The 24,238-nt window shown below is 38.2% G+C and overlaps 1 protein-coding gene across 3 annotated transcripts in view; it reads right to left on the bottom strand.

Annotated features, from left to right (window-relative positions):
• EML4 (EMAP like 4) overlaps positions 1 to 24,238 on the bottom strand; it is a 150,273-nt gene that overhangs the window by 6,005 nt on the left and 120,030 nt on the right. For all 3 annotated transcript variants that reach the window (XM_063390768.1, XM_063390770.1, XM_063390769.1), the window contains exons 10-22: positions 23,181 to 23,250; positions 21,852 to 21,962; positions 19,346 to 19,441; positions 16,984 to 17,118; positions 16,626 to 16,761; positions 14,719 to 14,870; positions 13,041 to 13,166; positions 12,791 to 12,922; positions 12,088 to 12,155; positions 8,072 to 8,160; positions 6,797 to 6,894; positions 2,697 to 2,784; positions 1,336 to 1,434 (exon numbers count right to left, since the gene is read on the bottom strand). In XM_063390768.1, coding sequence (XP_063246838.1) covers positions 1,336 to 1,434; positions 2,697 to 2,784; positions 6,797 to 6,894; positions 8,072 to 8,160; positions 12,088 to 12,155; positions 12,791 to 12,922; positions 13,041 to 13,166; positions 14,719 to 14,870; positions 16,626 to 16,761; positions 16,984 to 17,118; positions 19,346 to 19,441; positions 21,852 to 21,962; positions 23,181 to 23,250 — 1,400 coding nt within the window. The remainder of the gene's footprint in view (positions 1 to 1,335; positions 1,435 to 2,696; positions 2,785 to 6,796; positions 6,895 to 8,071; positions 8,161 to 12,087; positions 12,156 to 12,790; positions 12,923 to 13,040; positions 13,167 to 14,718; positions 14,871 to 16,625; positions 16,762 to 16,983; positions 17,119 to 19,345; positions 19,442 to 21,851; positions 21,963 to 23,180; positions 23,251 to 24,238) is intronic.

The following is a 24,238-nucleotide window of genomic DNA, read 5'->3' as shown; positions in this document are numbered from 1 at the left end:
ATGTGAAATCAAACTCTTTCTGCACTCCCACATCTCACCTCCTTAGGGCAGGAGTAAAGGACACTTCTGGGAAAGCCCTGGGATTCAGAGAGCTGCTGCCCTTATTCTGTCTGCTCTACCACCAAATGTAGTGGTGAAAGTTCAGTAGTAACAGAGCCTGCTACCTCCATGTTTCTGGTAGATATAAGTACTCTGCAAAAAAATGTAAAATGTTTCAGCTCCAGGCCTATTTCAGAAGGAACATACAGTCCTTACAAAGTGTTTTCCTTGCTCCTGAGGAAAGGCATCATATTAACATCAGAGTTTTGTTTTTCACTTTCTGTGACATCTCCTGAATATTCTGATACTCCATTTTAAAAAAGGCTTTTGTGCTGCACTTCAGTCACAGTAGCAAAGCCAGTGAGGAAATGACTGCTGTGGTCCAATTCCTTGTTAGTCTAGGCTTACATGAACAGAGCATGAGGAGATGGTTCTAATTCTCCCAGACAGATTGATAAAATACACAATCTGGTTTACAGTTTTCAGGCTAATGGAAGACAGTATTTTCATCAAACTAGCAATTAGCAGCAGTATTCACTCCAGAAAGAGCACGCTCCGCTTTATTTCTGCTACCTACCAAGCTCAAAAAAAATCAGAACTATTTATTTCTGTCTATCAACTCTCTTCTTTGATCCCTTTATTTTTCCAATTCTATCTCAGATCTTTGGTATCCAAAAAGAAAATCCTGCCTGGCTATTAAGCACCAAATGTCCTCCACCTAACCAATATGCCACACAAGTGTGTCAGTGCCCTCACACCAACTCCAATCCTTTTGAGGCTACTTGCTCGTTAAGCACATGACAGCCCTTAAATATGTCACGAGAGGTTAAAAAAATCCATTTACTCTTTAAAGCATTTTTATTCTTTACAAATGTAGCATATTAACCACCTTTGACTACAGGCATCAAAAGTGCTGTCATGATTTTAATTTATGAACTGTAACTTACACTCATAACACTCTTGTTCCTCTCCCAAAACAAGGCAAACAAAGGAGAAAGCACATGTGCCATATGAGCACTTTAAAATATAAGCCTTTTGCTTCAGTGTCTCCATCTCCATAATTGGTAGCCTAAAATGACAGTGGGAGAGTCAACCCCCAAACTTCAAGAACTAAATAGAAATCAATTTTACATTGTCTATAGAACACTTGGTGCACTGTGGTCAGTCACTTTGGCCTCTGATCTTAGCACCATCCTTTAATAATCATTGACAGTGTACTTTTAATGACAAATTGAAGCAAACAAAAACACAAAAGCACAGTGTTAGTAGCTTAAAAGCATGTTAAACAGTGCTTACCAAACACCTGGAAGCCTAGCACACAAGTGTACGTTGTCCAATCTATATCCTTACAGTCAGAACGATTCCTGATTAGCTTACAGCCACTTGGAATGTCCCCTTTAAAAAAACAGTGAATGATGAGTTATGCGATGCAAAATTATATTTCCATAGGTGCTCTTTGAAGAGATGCTAATGAAGTAAATAAATGAATCTTAAATCCACTCTGGAATTAAATTGCAGAGGCAAAGATAGACCGGAATCTTTATCAAATTCCAGATAGTTGAAGCTTTACTTGGTTTTTATGAGTCATATTTAGTTCTCATTTCCCTCTTCTGATATCATAACCTCAAAAACATTTCCCTGCAACCTGAGTACCCTGCTACTAATTCTAAAAAATGCTTTAACAGAGTCTGTAATATAGTAATTTCTTCTTCCTACAGGTCCACTGATGTGCTAAAATTCAATGAATCATTCAGGAAGATGTGCTTTTAAAACAGTGAGCAACTACTGCCAGAGAATCCTTAGACTGCCTTACGGCTTTTAACTAGAAAAGGAAAGATTGTCTTGCAATACAAAAAGACAGTAATAATGGGTCATGGTTCTTTACTTCCCTATACATGAAATTATAAGCACCAAAACTTTCTTTTGACAGGCTGCACTATCTAGATTTGAAACCTAAGTTAAGACAGGCAGAAAAAATGTGTTAAGGTGACAGACTTTTAAACTGTTGGCTATTCTTCCCTGTAAAGGGAAAAAACTACAATCCTCTTGGATCCAGTTAAAGCCATAGGAAGACAGGAATAAAAAGAACAATTTTAAAACAGACTTATATGCATTACTGATGCTGAACTTCTTGCATAACCACTACGTGTTATATTCATGTTTTCACATATGAAAAAAAGACAAACACAAAAACATTATTGCCACTAATTCATTAAAGCAGCATTACTGCTTTTCTGAGTTTTCACCACCACTAGCCAAGATAAAGTTTCAAACAAGAAACCCCAGGAGAGAACTGTGGCACAGGCCCTCTGATTTTATTCCCCCAAAATAACTGGTATTGTTAACACTAATTAGACAACTGTATATATTATTTTCAATCTACAGAACTTTTGGCCAACATCAAGTCATAGAGCCACTTGTTCTGTAAATTCTACACTGTTAAACTGATTTATGACCTTGTAAAGAAGTAAGCTATATTTGGCATTGCCATTAGGTAATGCAGGGCTCTGAATAACATCAAGATATCAGGTTACACAAGTTCAAATCAGCCCTTTTGTCAGTAAGTATTTTGTACAGTCCGGATCAAACACACTTTTCTAAATACTCTGACAGCTAATACATATTTCTACTTCCAGTGTATTTAATTTCATACTTACAGTATAGTATTTCATAGTCTCCTGAGTTTGACATTATATACTTGTTGTCTGGGGACCAGTCAAGGTGTGTAATATAGCTGGAATGTCCCTGCAGAAGAATGTAGTAACACCATTGTGAAAAACTTGATTTCAATTGAAAGTGAAGCAGAAGTTGCACCCACAGATGAGCCAGCTAACAGCAAAAAAATAAATCACCTTCCCACCTGCCCCAGGTCTGCTGCAATTCACTTGTGTTCCTTTAAAGGCTCCTTACTCTCAGTGCCACACTCGCTAACAGCTAAACAAATGCAGGCTGGGCATTGTGCCTCTCCCACTCTTCCTTGTAAAGCCTGGCCCTCTTGGACTCCAGAATGATTTACTCCTAGAAGGCACGATGCTAAAATATGAATGCACCCAAATTTATACTGGAATTAGGAATGTACACATTGCTACTAATTGTGCAAAGCGAGTAACTTGCACAGGATCAGTTTTGGATCCTAACAAAAAAGTGAGAGATAGGATTTTTTAATTTGTCTATCCATTTAAAATAACTTCCATTAAATGCACACTCATGCAAATGACCCTTGCTTGTCCTAAAAACTTAGGATACCTTGGTTAACAACCACCATGCAGAAGTACAAGATCATGGACTGGTGTTACAGGAATACACTTCTAAGTTTGTTGTAAGTCTTTTCTGTGCTTTTTGCACTGCACCATGTTAGCACTAGCTTTGAAAGGTGTCTGCCCTACAGGCACTGGGTCATCTTTATTAAGAAGCAAAACCCTCTGGTCTAGTTGTTTAGTTATCACCATCAAAATTACACTTGGGAGTTAAACACATGGCTTTGGCATTTGAGGAAGAGGACAAATGCAGCTGGACAGAGTATTTTTTTTGTGTACAAACTTCTTTTGAGAGAAGTAAGAGTAATAACAATTAATAATAATAACAACTGTAATAACAAAGCTATGAAAGGCTCCAGAGAAGCCAAAAATTTATGTAAGGCAGGAATCATGGGTAGCAAATCAATAAAAGTGACATCCATGTCACTCTTCCTCTTCCACCCTTCCATTTCTTCTTACTGCTCCTGTTCCCCCCCTTGTAAGACCATCTGTTTTCTCCCTTTCTGTCATTCTAGTCAGGCAACAAGCGGCCACATTCTTGACTGACAGATGTCAATCCATGTCCCTCCCTCAGTGGGCATTACCAACAAGGTTTCCCTAAGCCCCCACAGGGTCTCTTGGCACAGCCTGCAGCAGCCACACCAGGGCCACACAGAAGCTCTGTGCTGGCTGCTGTGCCACCCACCATGCCAGCTTCTTCCACAGAGAACTCTAAGAGATCCTGATTGCTTCCAGATTTACATGTAGAAATACACCCGTGTCCCATTCTCCCCATTCCCAGGTGCTCTGTGAGACACTACAAAAACATTTAGGAGAAAATCTGGCCTTTATGATTTGTTTACTTATGCAGTAGTCTCTGCCTCAAGCAGAGGAACTGTGTATTGACATAACTGCTTTGCAGTCATGGGTGAGGCATATGATACTGACATGCAAAGCTGGTATCTTAAAAAAAAAAAAAAAAGGCACAATTGGTTAGGATTTTTTTTCTCCGCCCCCCCCTTATTTTCCAAGTCTTTCAATTTGCAATAGAACTCCAACATGGAAAAGAATTGGTCAGTCATTTACTAAATCCTGCCAGACATTTGGCAGCTGTTAAAATTCCTGGGGGCCATGGTGGGAGGGAACAGAGCAATTGGCCAGGGGGCTCCAAGCTGCAAAATCCCTTCAGGCAAGTGATCATCAAATGATGAACTGGAACACAACATTGTTATCATATTTGCAATAGGAGGATCTCGTTTTCTATTAGAATCTTTCTTTGGTAGCTGCCCACCAATAAGGCAACATTTTACTCTCTCCTTTTCTGTAACTTTATATACAATGAATGATTAATATTATCACCAGCTAAGAAAACTATCTGACTAAATGGAAACTCCTTCCTCCACTGGCAGTGTTTATGTTTCAGACTTCATTGGTGCAAGGTTCAAAATGCCCACAGCCTCTAGGACAGGCACACTAATCACTTCAGGTTAAGTCCAGTGTACCAAATACTTCAGAGTAGCTGTCTGTGTGGCTTTCACCCCACAGCCTCTGAGTAAATGCCCAGCACTTACTCCTCTTTTGCTAAGAAATCTCTGACACAAGGCAAGTGGAGACAGCAGCAGCCACCCGGGAGCTGCTGACACGCTCAAGTTCAGCCCCAGCCCACACCTTCACACTGCTGACTGCAGAGCTGGAGCCTTCAAAATACAGCTGCACTAGTCCAAATGATTGCTTTGGTTCATCTGACGTTCTGATCACAGACAGCATTATCCCTTGCCGTGGAAACAGGCCCACAGGTCACAGACTTGCTTCTCTAGCAGCAGCAGAATGCCTGGCTGTGACTGAGAGCGGATTTAAACCTAACAGCAGGCATACAGCCCTTATGCACCACCTAAAGCTGGTTCAGTAGATAAAATCCTTCCAAAAGAATGCAGATAATGTATTCAAGCTGGAAGAAACAACCAGAAGTTGACTACCAAGAGGACTGAGTCATACTATTTGGAGGTCACCCGTGAGGCTACTGAATGACACAATGCCAGAAGGATGCAGTGCCAGGAGAGTGCTCCGGGTCCTGAGCATGCCTGGGTGTCTCCCTGCTTAGCATCAAGCTGGTATGGACCTGCCAGGGTGCTGGCAGGGAGCACAGGGAGGAGCAGGGCAAGTGAAATTGGATCTGCAGCCTCGCAGGAGCTCGGGGCAGCTCCACATGGCTTCCTTCTGCACTGGCTGGTAGGGTCAGGGAGCTCAGCCCCAACACAAACCCTGCTGCTGGTTTCGTATGCTACATGCAGTCACTCACACTGAAAGGAAAACAGAAATCTGCTTTGAAGCCTTGACACTTCTGCCTGGGTGTAACAATGCTCAATTCTCCCACACCAATTTTTACAAACCCCTTCCTGCCACGGCAGTGGCATAAAGGGACCCCCAGATGTTGGTTTAAATTGCAATATGCTCTCTCCACATACATAATACATAGAAATAAATGATCTTACACATCTTCAAAGAGCTCAGAGAGCCTTGAAATACATAGCAAACTAAATATTACATATGTTAGGATTAGGCATCTCTGAGTGATTTTATATTCTGTGGTTAATAAGAATTGTTGAGGTGTGTTGAGGTGCAGACATCCACTACCATCCCCATCAGCCCCTCTGGGGCCCTGGTCTGAACTCCCTGCGGGCTCTGCCCTTTCCCCACCGTGTCAGCTCAGGCAGGGATGGGGCAGACCCAGTGCTGCTGCCTGCCCTGGCAGCCCCGTGGCCCCAAAGCAGCTGCACACAGGCTGCTCTGACCCCAGTGCTCTAGTGTGTGTCATATTTCAAAGGTGAACCTATTTTTACAACATAATTCGCAAATCTCATCAAGTTTCACTTGTTCTTAATATTTTCACTAACCTTGCAAGATAGCTGAACTCAAGGCCAGAATGTTAGATAACTAAACACTTATGGAAAAGAGTCTTTTTAGCAGGGGGACAACCTCATCCAAAGTAACAATAGTAATGAGCTCCACTAGCCATGCTACATTTAGATCTATTTACCCTGGGCCACATCCCTCAAGTTCAAATTTTGTAGTAACCATTACAACAGAAAACAATGTATATTTGCAGCCTCCAAGACTACACATTCTAATGGAATTACAACCACCTTAATTGTATGTCAGTTCAAGAAGTACTTTACCAACAGGAGGAAAATATCCCCAAACAAATGTAATATTTTCCATGACCAAGTTTCAGCATATAGGTACAAGGCATTTCTCCATCTTACTGTTAATTTCCCTTTTCAGAGAAAGAAGGCAATGGTCTGATAAATTAATCATATCTGATGCAAAAGTGAAGCAGTAGCCATCAGAGACTGAAATTTAAAATCAATCAAATGCTGAAAAAACTCTATAAAACACCAAAAGGGAAAAACATCAATCTGGAGAGAGTTTCACTGCTTAACATCTAAATGTATGTAGAACATCAAAATGCATGTAGAAGATGTAGTAATTATGTAAATGTGTAATCATGCTCCAAAACTTACAGTGCATTTTCCATATCTGCTATACTTTCTTCCATTTTCTGTTACTACATAGAGGTAAATAAAGTTGTCGTGGGATCCAACTGCAAGTAAGGTGCCATCTACAACACAGAATATTTGGTATAAATAAATAGAATGTTTATTTTGTGAATTTTAATTATTTCAGGTCCATTGCTAAGACAATAGTCTCAGTGAAACTACTCCTTATGAATTGTACTGAAGGAGTCATAACAGTTTACATTACGTTGCTTTTCAGCTGTATCTGTTTACTCTGTGGGTATGTTTTTTGGACAAGTTCTTTCAGTTCTGCTTTTTTTTTTTAGAGTAAGTGTTCAATGGACAGGATATAAACCCTCAGACTGCACCGGATTTCTGAAAGCTGTTGACAGCAGGCAGACTTGAGTTTTATGCATCACAAAAAATGCAGAAGAGTATTTAGTCTACAGATAGCTTAACTTTGGAGGTGTGGACTACAAATAAATCAACACTAAACATACAAAGACGTGGAATTTTCAAACATTATAAGCATTTTTCTATTCTACCTTGTCTCCTTTTAAAAATGTATGGGGACAAGAGCTGCCTCAAGTCACAATTCAAACACCTCTAAGTGTCAATGAACATCAGTGATTTAAAATAAATTGCTGTGCTTGGCACATGTGGCAGCAGCAGAGGAACACTTTGCTCACTGACATGGCATGTGAGCCAAAAGCAAACAAGAAAGATATTTACAAGGGTGTTCTTCCATCCTGTTTTAACACAGAGGAGTCAGCCTCTGATGATTTCTCATGTCATGTCTGAAGAGGAGACTCAGCACTGGTTTGGACTCCATGTAATCCCAGAGCAAACACTTCACAAACAGCTCTGACTTCCAGACAGACACGAGCTTAGTTTTATGGGTTTGGATTAATGAACTTGAAAACTAACTAAGAAGGATATTAAAATACTACTGAAATATTAAGCTTTTTACAGACTTTTCTGTGAACCTGTCAGCTACTTGAGAACTTTTTTGGAGGGAATAAAGCTAGCATTTATTATAACAGCAGAGTTCAACATGAAGAAAAGGCTGAGAAAGGTGATGGTGATGTTTGCAGTTACAAAATTCTAGGATTTAGTAAACACAAACAAACCCGAAAACAAATCCTTAGTTACACATTTAGGATTTGAAACAATTTTTTCAAATTTTTCCCTTTATTTAATGCCTGGGGACTAGTTTAACAGCATTTAACAGAATATCCATCTGGTTTATCAGCATTATTCCAACTGTCCAAGTCTGCCTACCTACTGAGTAGCGCATCACTGAAAGCTGCTCGTTGCCATCAGTGTGTATTGAGACCAGATCCCTCGTTTCTGCGTCCAAAACAAACCACCTGGAGAGAGGAGAAGTACAGTAAGTATCACTTCCACTAAACAAAAAACAAACCAACAAGTCATAGAGCCATAACCACTGCCTGCCTTCATTATCTTATGCTGGCCCCTCAAGGGCAGCATAGAAAACATCTGTTTTTAATGGAACACTTTTTTGGTTCACAAAGCAATACGAGTTTCAGTGAACAATATGTGAAAGATTCTAGATACCATTCATTTTTTTCCTCTTCCCTGAACACTGTAATAATCGCCAAAATGTCTACTACTGGATGATAAACATGCTATCAAATAGATAATATGACTGCTTCTTATCATCATCAAGCCTTAAGGCTACAGCTGAATTTCATTTACCTGCCTATTTTGGAGATAAGTTTTGATTTAAAAACTGATCTTTCAATTTTTCAAAAGCAAAGTTAAAAAAAATAGAAGTAGTAGATGTAAGTGGAAAACATTTCTATACTCACTGTTAACACAAATTAGATTCTAGTCTGGTATTTTTGTCTCAATCCTTTTCATTTCTATGAAAAATTTCATTGAAATAAGAAGGAATAACCAACCATTCACTAGAATTTGATGGTTCATAAACTAGCATTTTATTTTATATTTCTTGCTTGGATGATGACTAAGGTAATTAAATGCATTTTTTATTCTTTACCAATAATTTTTAACCTGCAGTTTATTATCTATGAGGCACATGTGAGATGCTCATGAAAACTCACTGGCACATAGACCAAAAATGGCCACTGCCAGCAAGATGTGCAAGATCTGACTGAATTCAGATTCAGCAGAACCTGACATTTTGCAATGGGTCTGATGCCCACCCAACTCCTAAATATACTGAACATTAGCCACACAGAGACAATGACAACTTAATAAAAATACGTATTCAAACCCACAGATCATGAAAACAGAAGGTGCCAATACGGCTGAATACATTGGAGCTGTACTCAGAATTTAGTTTTTTTGCTCCAAACTTCTGCTCTCACAGCCACAGAAGGGTTTCTATCCCTAATGGCAAATGGCAAGTTCAAACACTGTGGAAATGAGCAAGGGAATTCCACCCTCTGTCTCACAGTAAACTCATGGAATATTGCTAAACCTGGGACCATTTATTCCATAGCAAAGCTGTAAAATGAACTCCAGGAACAACATCATACATCGTTTTCTATGGGTGGGGATGAGATTCCAGCTCGTGCTCATCCGATGTCCAGCAGCTAGGCATCTGGAAAGCAGCCTGTCCCAATGCCTTGAAAATGGCTTGTGGTTAGAGAACCACATGAAACAAACAAAATACACACAGAAAACCCCCAACTCTACATGGCATGGACTGCTGACTAACCTGTGTGCAAGACAGACAGAACCAGTGGAAAACAGGTAATGTGTATTGCCTGATTTATTTCTTTGTGGCTCTGCCTTACACTAGCCTTGCCCTTCAGCCTTTAGTTTTCTTACCAATGTTAGCACTTTTTTTCCACATGGCCTCTGAATACTCATATGCTTAGTACTCAAGATACTCTACACAATTAGCCACAGAAGGCTCTACTTCCCTGCAAATAGTACTACTGGAAGCATGGCAAAAGGATCTGAAAAGTGCCCTCAAAAAACTGGTTTTAGTTTTCCAGCTGTGTCTTTTCACCAAGCAGCAGAATCCACAAAGAGAATTATTACTCCCAAAGAGCTGATGATCAGGTCCACAGGAGGTATTTAAGGAAGTGGTAACAAAACCTGCCGTAGACCCTTTGCAGACAGACCAAAAGGGGAAATGATACTGAAATATTTATCATGGCAAGTGATACGTGGAAAACCCACCAAAAGCATGATGCTTGGCCTCATAAGAGACACACTACTGTAAAACAACAGACAAGAATGGGAAAAAAGGTAGAAAAGTCAGCTTTCTTTTGAAAACTTTAAGAACTTTAACCACCAAACCCAGCTTTCTTCGTGCTTCATTCCTTGCCCCTGTATTACTCACCTCTGTGCTGAAAGCTGAGCAGCACGAGAATGGTAACAGACACACACAAGGTTTGGGTTAACTGAGCTCTAAACAGATTAGACTCACTTAATATTTGCTTTAAGATTTTTAGGCTGTGAATCAAATTATTAAAAGATTTGTTATGGGTTTGAGATTATTTTTCCTATGTTAATCGAGATATATCATGCAGCCCTCGTTCCTTGGGAAATAACTCCCTTGGACCAGATTTTCTGGCACAGAAAGCATTGCATGATACTGCTGGGTAGGCAGTAATTTTAAAACTGCTCTGTTTATCTTGACTCTATTCCATTTATTTGTCATCCAGTTATACACTTACCAGGTCTCATTTCAACTCAGTTTCATTTGTGTATCTCAAACCCATCATTGAACCATACAATTTCAGAACACATTAAAATATAATGGTGAAAATATAACTTCTTAAAAACTCTTTTTACTTAGGGTAAAAAAAAAACCCAAAAACCTCCAAGGCCATCATCATAAACTTCTTGAACCCAGTATAAACTCGTTGCCTCAAGTAAATTAAAAATAAGAATTTAAACTGAGTGTGCCAAACTTAAAACATAACACTAAATGCTCCAGGAGAGGGGCAAAAAAAGCCAACCAAAAGCAAGCAACAGACTGAATGCTTTGGCCATGCAACGTGCCTTGCCTGTGCTTAATATAAGTTCAAAAACATCTAAAAACTCTGAAGAAACATAGCCTGACTTTCTTTCACTTTTTCCTGTTTCAAGTATTCTTAAGCCTGTATATTCTGCTCTGTTTAATGAAGGTAAAAACATTCGTTCAATTTAATGTTCATAGTTGTAAGATTGAAAGGTTCAACGTGCTAATCAAACATACAAGAGCTCAGCAAGGTTTTTACTGGAAGGTAAACTTGGTTTTGTAGGCTGATATCATACCTAATGAATTTAATGTAGATTGCACCTTCATCTTGCAGAAAACTCCCTAAAAATATTTAGCATTTGATTTTTCCAGGAAATTTTAAGGGTGTTGCACATGCTCAGCAGTTTCTAAAAACCAAACTTCACATGGTTTTTAGGTGTGAGGTTAAGCATAAAAAAATTTCTAGTTGGAAAATTTAACACAAAAAATTTTCCCAATTTTCTTAAATGCACCAGGCATTATTTTATCATCACGTTATCAACCATGAGATATAACTGAAAAATGGAATAAAAATGCTAGTAGATTTAATATGTGCTCCTCCCACCTTTCTACTACTATGAACAATGTGTTTTTTCTTTTAATTGGTACATTGGTACTCCCTTCCTGGGAGATGATACCAAGCCAGAGTTTGACTATGAAATAAAGTAACTTTTTCCCCCCACTGTAAGAAGCCCAAGTTAAAAAGATTCAGTTTGTGCTTTGACAGCTCGCAAAGGCATGATGACTTCAGGAAGAACAGGAACATTTCAGTATCACTTCAGTACAGCAGTGTGCCGTGCTGAACTCTGTCTTACACAAAAATCAGAATACCAGTCCGCTCACCTGCCTCTCCACCTCAGGTTAAAAGGTTGCAAGTGTGTTTGATTTGGGAAAGAAAAAGATCTGTACTGTATGTCTTAAAAAGAAATGTAACGTGCACATTACATTGAAATATATGATACTTGGAAAAGACAATAAGGGGTGCTCATGGAAACCCCTGAAAAAAGAAAAAAAAAAAAAAAGCTTAAAAAACCCAAACCAAAACAAACCCCATGATCTGGGCTTTCATTTAAAGAGTCGTAAAAAACCAAACCTGCCTAAGAACAATCAGACAATTCTTCTGTCTTTGTCTAACTCATTTAAGACGCTCTGCCCCCCTCTGCCATGCTTTTTAGGCTCCATAACCACAAACAAAAAGAATAAAAAGCAAATGGACTCCAGTTATAAGGTATTCAAGTGTATTGAAGTGTCTCCTCTGCACTTGCTGTCCCCAGAGCTGGGCTGGAAGGTTTACCTGCCCGAGTGCGTTCCTATGGCGACCACGGCTCCGCTGGGATGGAAATCCGCGCAGTGCCCGGGTTCCTGCACGGAGAGGCACAGACACGTCACTGCCCCAGCCACGGAGAGGCACAGACACGTCACTGCCCCGGCCACGTCACTGCCCCAGCCACGTCCCTGGGCCACACACCTCTCCTCATGCCACAGCTATCTACCCTAGGAGTTCCAGCTGAGCTGGCACAAGAAAAGCCTTGGCAGCACGCTAATCCTCAGTGACGCGCACTGCAAGACCACCCTGTGAGTAAAAGGCCTACATTTCTGTGTCTACAATAATTTTTCTTGGATATTAGCAAAGAAATAGCCAATCTACTAAATGAATGGCACTAAGAAAAGGACATCTAAAGCCAAATCTTCACAACTGTATGATGACCTCTTCAGATTGTTTGAATAACAGGGAAAAAAAATAAACTGTAACACGAATAAAGGACTAAGATTTATTCAAGCTGGCTTGTCAAAATGACATCAAGCAATAGGAACCAGATTACATCTTACACTATGTCTGATGTACCTTGCTAAGTTTATCAAAGCTTCCAGATAGCTGTTTTTAAAAGCGTAATTGTAGGATTTTTGCTTGCAATCAGGTGGGACAAAAGTGTTTCAGAAACCTAATACTTTTTCCTGTTTTCTAGCTTTATATTTAAATTAAAGGTTTGACATACATCTAGCAGCCTGGTCCATTCCAGTGTGTGGTCCACGGAGTTCCACATACAAACTTGCCTATCTTGGGCACATGTTAAAAATAAGTCTTTGAAAGGATGAGATGCCAATCCCCAGAGTTCATCTGTATGTCCCTAGAAAGAAACCACATGTGATTTAACAATGAAGAAAATGTTGAGTCTTAAAATACCACACCAGCAGAAAAAACCTTTACATTTTTTGGTTATAGTTCAAAAAAAAAATTACGCTCACCTGTACCTCTACTACGAAACCATCATTAAATGTTCCCCTCAAAACAAAGTTTCGTGAAGTGCCCACTAAAAATTGATCAGCTTTTCCTTCTGCTACTGCTCTGATTGTTCCATACTGGTCAGGAACCTGGGAAAAGAAACATCTGTAAAATCACACCAGGCATCTTGATAGGTGCTTCATTTTGGAGGCCACAAATAGAGCACAGTGACAGTATCAGAACTGGAGTTTTCCCAGTAAAAAGGGACAATCCAATTATTATAATCTTGATCGGGGCTTGACCTGAAACCTCCCTCATCTATTTGCTCAGCACAGGCATACAAGATCTTATTCCAAGACAATCACAGTTCCATCATTTTAATAAATTCAGTGGAAAAAAATTACAAATTAAATTACATAGCTTTTAAGTGTCAAATTCGCTAAACAAATGCACTCCACAGCCTTACAACTCATCTTATATAAGGAAAGGAATAATACACAGTTACTGTTTACTTTCCAAAACACGTTTTGAAAACCAAGAAAAATCTTGTAGCACACAGTTAATGCTTCCTGATTTTCTTATTGTTTCCTGATTAGCCTAAAGTAAATTTTCATATGCCTTATGTTAGCAATGATTCTGAATTTTAATGACTTTGTTTATTGCAGGCTTGAATTCTAATACACTACTGTATTTTACAGTGTGCAATTGTTTGCTTTCTAAACTGTTTTATTTGAGAAAATACACCAATATTATGTGATAACATAACATAAGCCAGAAAAACCAATCTGTCAGGATTCCGGTAACATAAAAATTAGCTTTAACATAACATTACCGACAAAAGGAAAACAGAGACACTGCTATGAATAGAGTATGTTACTTAAGCCTAAGAATTATATATGATAGTCAGTAGTTACCTTCTCTGCCATGTTTTCTAAATGTCAGTATTAGATTCAAGGCAGTAACAAATTCTAGACTGAACTTACACAAGTGTTAAGAAAAAAAATGCTGCTATAAATGGAGAGCAAGTTAGTGGAGTAAACCAGTGTTTAAAGAACTGTTTAAGGAGAACACATTATTTCAAGATAAGTAAAAACCCAAGGTTTTAAAATCCAAAATACATGACCTTTTCCAGTTCATCCCCACTGACCTAGCACTGCCATATTGCCAAATCACAAAGAACAGACATATATATTGAACACCTGGTAATATTTTTATATTATAAATTAGAAAATTATAAACTTTTTTAGGATAAATTTAAAAGAAGTTCCTCATCATAGCTTATTAATCAATAATTATTACAGAATTCCAATATGAATTCTACCACTTGTTTACCTTATGTCAAACATTCTATTAAAACCCTAAAATGCTGGTGACATTGATTTTCCCTGGAGAGGCAAACTTATAAAAACACAGGCAATACTAAAGAATATCCTCAAACAGGACGAATATTAAAAAAACCCAAACAACTAAGGAAGAGTTTTGAAGAAAGAAAATCCTTAAAATTTCTGTTCCATTTAAACACAGGAGAACTCAAGCCTCATACAGGCTCATTTATAGGCCAAAATTTAAACCCTTTTATAATAAAACAGCACCTGGAAGGTATTCTTTCAGCCTGACCTCCCTACTAAGGGTGGGGAAGGCTCTATCTTGCTAGCCAATGCCTTGTTCAAGGCAATTTCCTTGTCACTCTTGCTTTCTTACCTCAATTTCCCTTTCAGGATTCAAATCATGATCCCACAGGATGATCTTTCGGTCTTTCCCACCTCCAGTTAGCAGCATTCCGTTCCTCATTTGACAGAGTGTGAACACACTGCCATCATGAGCTTTGATTTGTCTGCTTATCTGATATACTCCTATATGCACAAAACAGAAAATAAGAAACTAATTTTTAAGCACTACTCATTTTTTCACCTAGGGTTTACAAGAAGCTTTGCCTTTAGGCAGAAGAGTAAAGGAAGTGTAAAATAATAATTACATTTGGACTGTCAGACTCTTAGTATTGCAAACACAAGGTGGTAGTGTTTTCTTACAGGATAAAAGGATAAAACAAAGGGCCCGCCTTTCTGAAGAAAAACTTTTTTGAGATTGACTGTCCTACAAAAAGTGAAAGCAAAACCAACAATTGGTAAAATGCTTTAATTCCTCTGCTTTCCAAAGGAACACGATTTTTCCAGATGCAAGAGAAACTGTCTTTTAGAGTCAAAAAATATTTAGCAAGTCATTATTAGAAAATAAGTAAAGCTACTTTATTAAAAAAACCGAAAAGACTTGCTGTCTATAATCTTTTGGGAATAAAAGGCCAATTATTTATAGCGACATTTCCAGGATGCATGAACCCAATATCTAATGCTGGATGCTGCCACACATAAAAATAGCACAACCAGCATTTGGCATCTATCAAGACAGCAGTCTACCCACAGGAAAATACTTGGAAGAATGAAGGAGATGAGAAAATTCAACAAGGGTACCAAAAGAATCCTTTTGCATCCTCATCGTGTCTTCACATCAAAAGAACTGTTGTTGGAAAGTAATTAAAAAACCCAAACAAAACAAGATTCTGGTGCTGCATATTTTCAAATAGTAATTGCAGAAAAAGTGGAACACCACCCAGCCATGAGCTTAACTTTGCTGACTCTGCCTATGGCTCAAGTCAGTTTAAATCAGGGTGCTCTCACACTGTGAAAGAGAGTATGAGATCAAGTCCTGTGACCCATCTAATGTGATAAACTCAAAACTCCACCTTTAGTTAAGCCAATGTAAATAAATATTCTATTTGATAATGCCTAGGCTTATACTGAAAAATTAAACATCAGAGAATATGTTGAACTACTTTTCCATTGCAGTTAGCTTGAAAGATGAGAAAAAAATTTACCTATAAAATCAGACTTACTGTTAAAAATGTACTTTTTACATGAATGTTTTCCTGGCATACCAATTTAAACCAAAGTGTTTGAAATAGCTGCCAAGTAAAATGAATTATCATTGAATTTATGAGGGCTAAGCTGTGCCAGGTCTGCATATGTTGGGTAACAAATCATTTTCCTTTCTTTTTTACAAAAGCTTTGCTCTTAAGAGTTAGTTCAATTTCAAATTTCAAATTTATTTTTTTAAGGTATATCAAGACTTGAGGGTCTGCTAAACCAGAAACTGTTATTTGTGTAACTGCTACAACTAAGCACTGTAATTGTACTTCACATACAAGTCCTATTAATGTCAGCTCCACCACTTAATAGTATTCCCCTGAGACTCAGCATGGTGCAACATAAGCCTTAAGAGGCAAAGGCAGCCTGCAGAATCCCCAAACTGACCCTACAGCCTTTTTCAAATCACCAGATCAAAGGAAAGCTGATTAACCACATTTTGAAAAAAATGCAAAGCATTTAGATAAAGTAGTTTTCATTCATTTCATGCACAGCCTCGTTAATTATAAAGAAATTCCAGACTACTGTTAAGCCAGCAAATTCATAGGACTTAGGTACCACCTGTTATTGATAGGAAGTGTATGCTCTGAGTCAGGCCTGTTTCTCTATTCCTTCCCTAATACCATCCTTTCTGTTTTTCTTCTACAGACCACGCAAAACCCGTGATTAACTCCCAACATATCCTACCTTTAGCTCCTTTTCCTGGAGTAGCTTCTACAGTAGTTTTGCCCCATATGAGTATTATCCCACCTGAGTCTCCAGTGAGCACATCACCATTTCCCAAGAAAGCCAAACACTGAACAAACTTGGGTTTCTCATATTTCTGAAACAAAATAAGCAAGAGAAAGTGGTAATTGTTAGTACTTGTTACATAATTAGAATAATGCATCCGCACTCTTACACCCCGCATACATGTAAGCAGAATTTAGCCTTTTTTTGCATGTTTACCTCTCTGATCAGACAGTACATGGTAACAACGAAGCAAATGTACAGAAAACGTGATTTCCTTTGATTTAAAACTCTCCTGGTATCAAGATATTATTACCCCAAATATCCCTTGCTTCCTTGATAATGAATTGCCGCTCCAGGTCCAGAAAAATATATGAGATTTGCCACATGTTATTATGGTATTTGCGTCAGTGGGATGGAATTCTACAGCAAGAACAACTTCATTTGTAGTCTGAAATAATAACAGAAATAATATTTATTCAGGTAAGACATTAACAACTAGAAACAGATGTAAAGCCCCAAGTTTTACAAGATATGTAAAACTAGATAGCTCACTGTATGCTTGAAAATATTTCTACGTGTTCTGTGCTAAGTCAGCTGTCTGAATCACTGCACATATAATTTTATATATATATTGATTTTTCACATACGTAAGAGACCTTTATTAAACTTCAGTACACAAGTTAGGGTTTTACATTCCCTTTTAAATCACAAAAGCTTCTGCTCTCTCAAATAGCTAAGAGTTCTGCCAAGGAAAATGAGTAATGTATGAAAGACACTTTTTTGGACTGAAAACCCTGCTTAGTTTTTACACAGACCGGTTTGCTATTCTGGATAACAAAGCTGTGACAAAGGCAAGTAAGACAATAATAATATTGTAGAATTATATCCATCATTCTCTTTCTGAAATCTGTTAAAAATTCTTTTGGATTCTTTGTTTTCCTTTCCTCCTCACAAAGAAGAAAAGTCTGCATAACTCAAAACTTTGAAACATAGGGTTCCACCTTTCTATTTTTCCTGGCTGCATGTACTTTCACCAAATTACCAGCATCTTGAAGTATTTCATTCTTTACCAATAGATTTTATAAACATAACAAACTGACTGGTCATTTACTTAACTTCTAATGTATATTCAACCTAACAGTCTTTGAAGACAAATCTCCTGCAGGCAGTGACTACAAAAACAAGAAAGTAAATGCATTTATTTCTACAGGATTTCACAGCAAGCAGACTGCCCAGAGAGGGGGTGGAGTCTCCTTCTCTGGAGACACTGAAAACTTTCCTGGGCATGATCCTGTGCAGCCTGTTCCAGGTGAACCTGCTTTGGCTTGGGGGTTGGACAGATGATCTCAACAAGTGCCTTCCAAACCCATCTGTTCTGTGGTCTATACATAAGACTGCTCTTAAATCACATCTTTGGGAGAAACCTTCCCTACTTCCCCAATTTTGGCTTACTTAAAAAAAAAAATCTTCTTAAGTTTTGTTTTGTTTTTTTGGGTCACGGCCATATTTATTGAATTGTATGTTTCTCACACAGTTTTCACATAAGCAAATCTGCTATGTCAAAAAAGTCATTTGGAATTTAAGGAGTGAAAACCTTAATGGAATTCAGCTAGGAAACAGCTTTTGCTTTGCATCCGAGCTTGAGATGCAACTCTGCTCACACCATCTTCTATGGAAGGTGCTTATGATACTGTAAGACCAAGTTCTAGATGTGAATAAGTTCTGAAGGGCAAGCTGTCCCTGCCAAATATTTTTTTAGTCAATTCTGAAACACCAAAGAACTCTCCTGAGTGCAAAAACAGTCAAAACATGTCAGTGAATGGGAAATATAAGGCATATGCCAAATAGTTTCACATAAAATATCAAAAAGGAAATGAAAATAATGAAAATACTGTCATAGAATTAAATTAAAACTTGTAGAATACAGTTAGTATTGGTCAACATAATCTAGAGAAAACAGATCAAACCAACCTGATTTTTTTACCTGAAATGGCAGGTTTGTAATGATATAGACATATATGCTTGTGGAGCATGATTTATAAAAATAGACAAATACTCAGTTCCACATGCATGAAATATTTGCTTGCCTGATATCAGATAACACAAAGGATTCGGTGCTCCCAGTGAAATCAGCTTTACGTGAGCACTGAGTACAACACCTCTGAGCATATCTCACTGGTCTGAAATTTGTAAAGGGTCAAAACCAAACAGAAAAGCAGACAAGACTACAATCCACAAAAGTCATTAGGACTTCAAAAGGAGAAGAGACACATACTGAGAATCAATAACCAGATTTTGATTCAGACAAAACTGAAATAAGGAATGTCTGAAAGTATTTTATTTTTTTAAACAACTACAGACTGAATCATCAGTTTAGTTTCTTAAAGTTCCCAGTTTTTGTTTTTGTTTTTTTTTTTTTTTTAATTAAGAAACCATTGGACAGCTGCTTTATTTGCACTGGCTCTTAAGGATGAGTAAAATGTAATTACAAACCCTTCAATATTCAAACCTCTTCCAGTAAGTAAGTTAAGAATACATTTCTGTGGAACCCTTAAACAAGCCAGGAATATTACACAGTTGCAGTTTCCAAGCAAGATCAAAAGCATGTCTCACAAACTTGTATTTATGGGAATAAAGCCACTTGTATTTCAGGATATTCATGTACAAAAAATTACCTTTATCTCTGCTATTTTTGATTTCCTCTGCCAATCCCACACAGTAAGCATATGCTCATTAGAGTCATCAATTACACACAAATGAGTACCAGAATCCTAAAGGAAAAAGGAAAAAAAAAAGTACTGACAAAGTACTGTGATATTCAATTAAGAAACAGGGCAGATGCATTTGAAAAAAACCACAAGGTACAAATATAAATTAACCAAGTCCTTTTAAAGTAATTACAACCTCAATACATATGGAATTTTCCTTTATTTTTTCTTTAAGACAGACATTGATCTTTGTATAATTGCATAAAAAATGACCATTCTACAAATAATATTCTAGGAAAGCTTTGAAAGTATCTTACCAAGTCTTTACTCTGTTTTTGTTAGTTGGTTTTTATTGCTAGTTTTTTGGTGGTTTTTTGTTTGTTTGTTTTTTATCTTTCTTTGCAATTTCATGCTAGCAGCAAAATGATTTAGTTTTCTATTCTAAAACATTTTGTTTTTCATCAGGTCTCAGAGGACAGACACAGAGCTCCACTTGTGTGTTTTTCCTAAATGCTACCGTCACATACACGCAACTGCATTATCAAATTCTGTAAGCATGTTTCATTTTTCACTTATGGGTCATAAAGTTCCAGCAGTTTCATCATGTAGTTGGTAAAACTGCAGCAAAGTAACACTTTCTGCATAAAACAATGCTTACAGAGGCGGCAGAGCAGCCCCTACAGCATTAAGTTACTGAAACCACTTATTTTGAACAACTTTATAACAAAATGGCAAATATACAGCTACATGTAATTAAAGGACCAGAGAAAAAAAATCTTAAATTTTAGTATATTTATTATCATACTTATTCCCAGCAATGCATACTTGCACAAACCAATTGTTTCAAGGGCATTTGTAGAAAGATTTGGAGGAAACTTTAATTATATTAAAGTTGATTCTTGCACTTCATTCTCTACCAAATTATGAAAATAGAGGTGGCTAATGTTATTATTCCCAAGCACTATTCTGAACAATAATATGCAAATATAGATGTGGATTATTAGGTGGGAAGAAACACTGAAGACAGCATTGGTGATGCATGCAGCTCTTGTGGGGGTTAATAAATTCTGTGGTAAAAACACAGTTCTAGATACTGCACACAAACTGTTTCAGTCTAGTGAGCAATCATGTGAGACTGTAATAAGGTACCAAATTCAGTCAGAGCTGCAAAACAGAACCAATAAAAACTAAAATATAGTCCATAAAAATTCCCTGGGTTTTTGTTTTTAAAACAATGGAATGCATTCTTATTCACATTGAAAAAGGTCTCTATCCATGTGTGTAAGTTTCATTGCTTTGTTGGAGTGACTGGAACATCAGTGCTCCTTTCACATTCTATACTGAAACACAAAACCTACTATATCTAACATAGCAACATTTCAATGCCATGAAATTTCTTTCAATGGCTTCTTTCTTTCAATTGCTAAGTGAAACTGCAGCAAAAGAGTACAAGAATTTCTTCTCAACAGGTCACCGAGAGACACTGCTGAGTTTCCATTCTTGGAGATTCCCAGAAGCCAGCTGGACCACAGGCTGAGCAGCCTTCTCTGACAGAACCTGCTGTAAGCAGGACAGTGAATGAGGTGATCATTCTCCAGACATCCCTTCCCACCCCAGTTGTCCTGTAAAACTCTTTCTCTATTAGCAAAATACTGCAGACATTGTCTTTCTGCATTTTCTGGTTTTTACATATATTAATTCTTCTTGATGGAATGCAAGAATCCACCCTGGATTTTCACGAGGTCTGATATGTCTCAGTCTTCTGGTAGTGGCAGCTTAAAGATTAAAACATAGTCATATTTTACAAAAAAACTCCAACTCATTTCCAAATTTGAAATGAGACTTTCTGAATGCCAAGTAGAGCATCTCCATGTGCTACCAACTTTTCTGATAACTTCTGTGGGCCCAGTAACAAAGGCTTCTATTTTTTTTCTATGTAAAAAGAAGAGGCAAAAAGTGAACAAGCTATTCCTCAGGAAAAAATAGTACAAGATAATGTGAGGTGTTTTTTGGTGGTTTTTTTTCTTTTTTTTTTTTTCTGTTGGTGGACAAAAACCTACTCCAGCTGTGAAAGCAAAGTTAACCCTCCTATCAGAACTCACTAAATTTTGTCTTTACAAACCTCACTAACAAATTTGTTTTTAACATCAAAATAAAAAGAACCAAGCTCCTCACAAACAAAACCAAACCACCAAACCCAGTGTGGACTTCAATTTGTAGTTATGGTCTTTCTTGCCTGCTATTTATTTACCATGTTGGTTTGTTACCGCAATTTTACATGTGCCACTTCCTGTTTTTCCAGCTAGTTTGCTGTCAGCTGCTTTATAAAGTATACAGAACCTTTAGCGACACACTTCTAATACTGAAAGAGATCAGCTAGACAACCACATGCAAAACCTCTGGAGCTTTCCTTCCCATTTCCATGGGACTGGCCACGTCCCATGGAACGCCCCGGGGACGGTGCCCATCTTACCGCTTTGGAAAAATCCAGGCAGCCCACTCCGCGTTCAAAGGTGCCGAGGCCGATGACCTGCAGTGTTGCCAGGCTCACCGAGTCCCACACTCTGACATGGGGCTGCAGGGGCTGCGTGGAAAAGCAACGGGACAAACAGGTCACCGGCAGGGAAAGCACCCCGCGCCCCGAATCACAAACTGCAGAGCGCAGTGCAGGGTGACCCGCGCTGCTGACGCTGCTGGGTACTGTCCTCAAAGCCAACAGGGGGGAGCCAAGGCAACGCTGCTCCTTATGGCTGGGCTACCAACGTGGCAGCGGTGCCGTCAAGAGGGAAGTGGCATTTGGTAGTTGTGAAAATACTCTAACCAATTCAAGGAACTGAACTAATAATGGAAGAGTCATCTGGCATTTCAGACCCCAGAGCAGCGATATCATGCAACAACTGAAAATAATGATCGAATCTGGGCTTATGTACATAAATTATGAAAAAAGAAACAAGTCCTTGTGCACTGAGCCTCTTAACTATCACCAACCACTCAATGAAAATGTCCTTGGTTATATTTCATACAATTACTATCCCAAACTAGCTAAGAAACAATCAGAAATTAACTCAGCTTAAGGACAGGATTCACTATTGAAAGTGCCAAATCTTTGTACTGATGGAAAAACAAACTAAGCAGCTCTAACATGAGTCAGAAAATGCTCAGTGGAAATCATGTATACAAAAGCCCCCACATAAACTTCTCACAAAATATAAAAAATTAAGTTGAACATTTGAAAAAGTGTTATATTTAACATGCTTCTACACTTTATAGCACACCTTTTCCCCCCGCTCTGTTTATAACTTCATCAAAATAATCCAATTACTCAAGTTCTGACAGAATTATGCTAAGAGGTGGAGAGCAGTATTTAAATATGCTTGCTCTCAAATGGGCAAGTTTATAGGAAAGTTTGGTACACCTTCCATGAATTCTCAAAGCTGGTTTCCTTTTCCATGAAGCCTTAAGACTATACTGACCCAGAGAACTGGGGATTTGCTCTCCCTTGGGAGAAGATATATTGAAAGTAATATGACAGAAATTAGATGGCCTTATAAATCAATTACAAGTTTCATGTTTGCTTGCAGATAAAGGACTTTATGAGCTTCTGCTCTTTTTAATATAAGATTGAGTGTTTCTGTGTTACTGTCTTTTGCTAGAGATACATGCTGTTACCTGAGAAACTTAAAATATCTCAGTAAATGCAGCGCATAATAAAAACTGCAGACAGAAGGTGATTAAAAACCCCAAACCACTTTTTCCTGATTTTCAAAACAAGATACTACTGCTCAACAGCTCTATTACTTACCCTTCCATCTTTATCCACTCCAGCTAACTGTCCTGTTGCAATTCTAATTTTGTCTGGATGAACTGCAAGACTAAGACAGACAGAAATATGACTTGCTTTTGCTGTCATAGGTCTTCAAAACGGAGAGGTGTTTTGTAAATTTATTTGTTTCTCAACAAAAGCCCACTAAGACACGATCCTAAATCCCAGTTTTAAGGAGACAGCTTGAATGTTTCTCATCAGATATTTCATTTCACACTGCACTGACTGTTTGCTGACACACAATCAGGAGTGCCAGAAGAGCCAACTCCACATGTGCTTCGAGACACCCCAGGTTTGCACTACACTGGGAGTCCACTGTAAAAAAATCTACATTGTCTCATAATGAACATCCTACACATGGTTATGTGCCATATTTATAAACACTACGGTGTATTTTATGCCTACACTTAGAGATGTCATGAACCTGGGGGAAAAAACGCAGAAAAGTTGCTTGAGGGCTTTCGTGTGAACCCAGGAGTCAGGGATTCCCACCACTTGAAATGAATTACTGATGTAACTGTACTACTGAAGTGTGGTGCACTACTAGTGGAAGTAAAAATCTGCCCTTGCTTATCACATTTTGCTTTGAAGCTGATGTGAAAAAACAGATTTTAGAGAATACATCCTCTCAGTCCTTGGGATTTTTTATCTATATGCTTAATTGCTTTCTCTGTAAAATTGCAATGCTGAAGAAAGCCATTTAAAGAACAAAGGGGGACAGGGCAAACCTGAAGAGGTCATAATGATTGACAACAAAAAATTTACAATTCAGTTCAATTTTCTAAATGAAAGTGAACAACACAAACTGGCAGCATTCCTCCCACAGGAAGCAATTACACAGACAAGAGAAAAGAGCTTTAGATGTCAAATTTTCTCCACTCAGGTACTGCACAGTAGGGAGTTTATGTTCACCATTACCTTTTGTGCACTACTCTTCAGACTAACATAGCAAATTCTGTAACTGCCTTTGCACCCACAATGACATTGGCTTCAATTTCCCTTCTCTAGTTGTTTTGTTTTTTTCTTTGCAGACATCA

This window comes from Prinia subflava, chromosome 2, assembly GCF_021018805.1.
Source record: "Prinia subflava isolate CZ2003 ecotype Zambia chromosome 2, Cam_Psub_1.2, whole genome shotgun sequence".
In the NCBI taxonomy this organism is placed as follows: Eukaryota; Metazoa; Chordata; class Aves; order Passeriformes; family Cisticolidae; genus Prinia; species Prinia subflava.
Note: the sequence above shows the minus strand (reverse complement) of the source record. Positions and strands in the feature narration are given on the sequence as shown.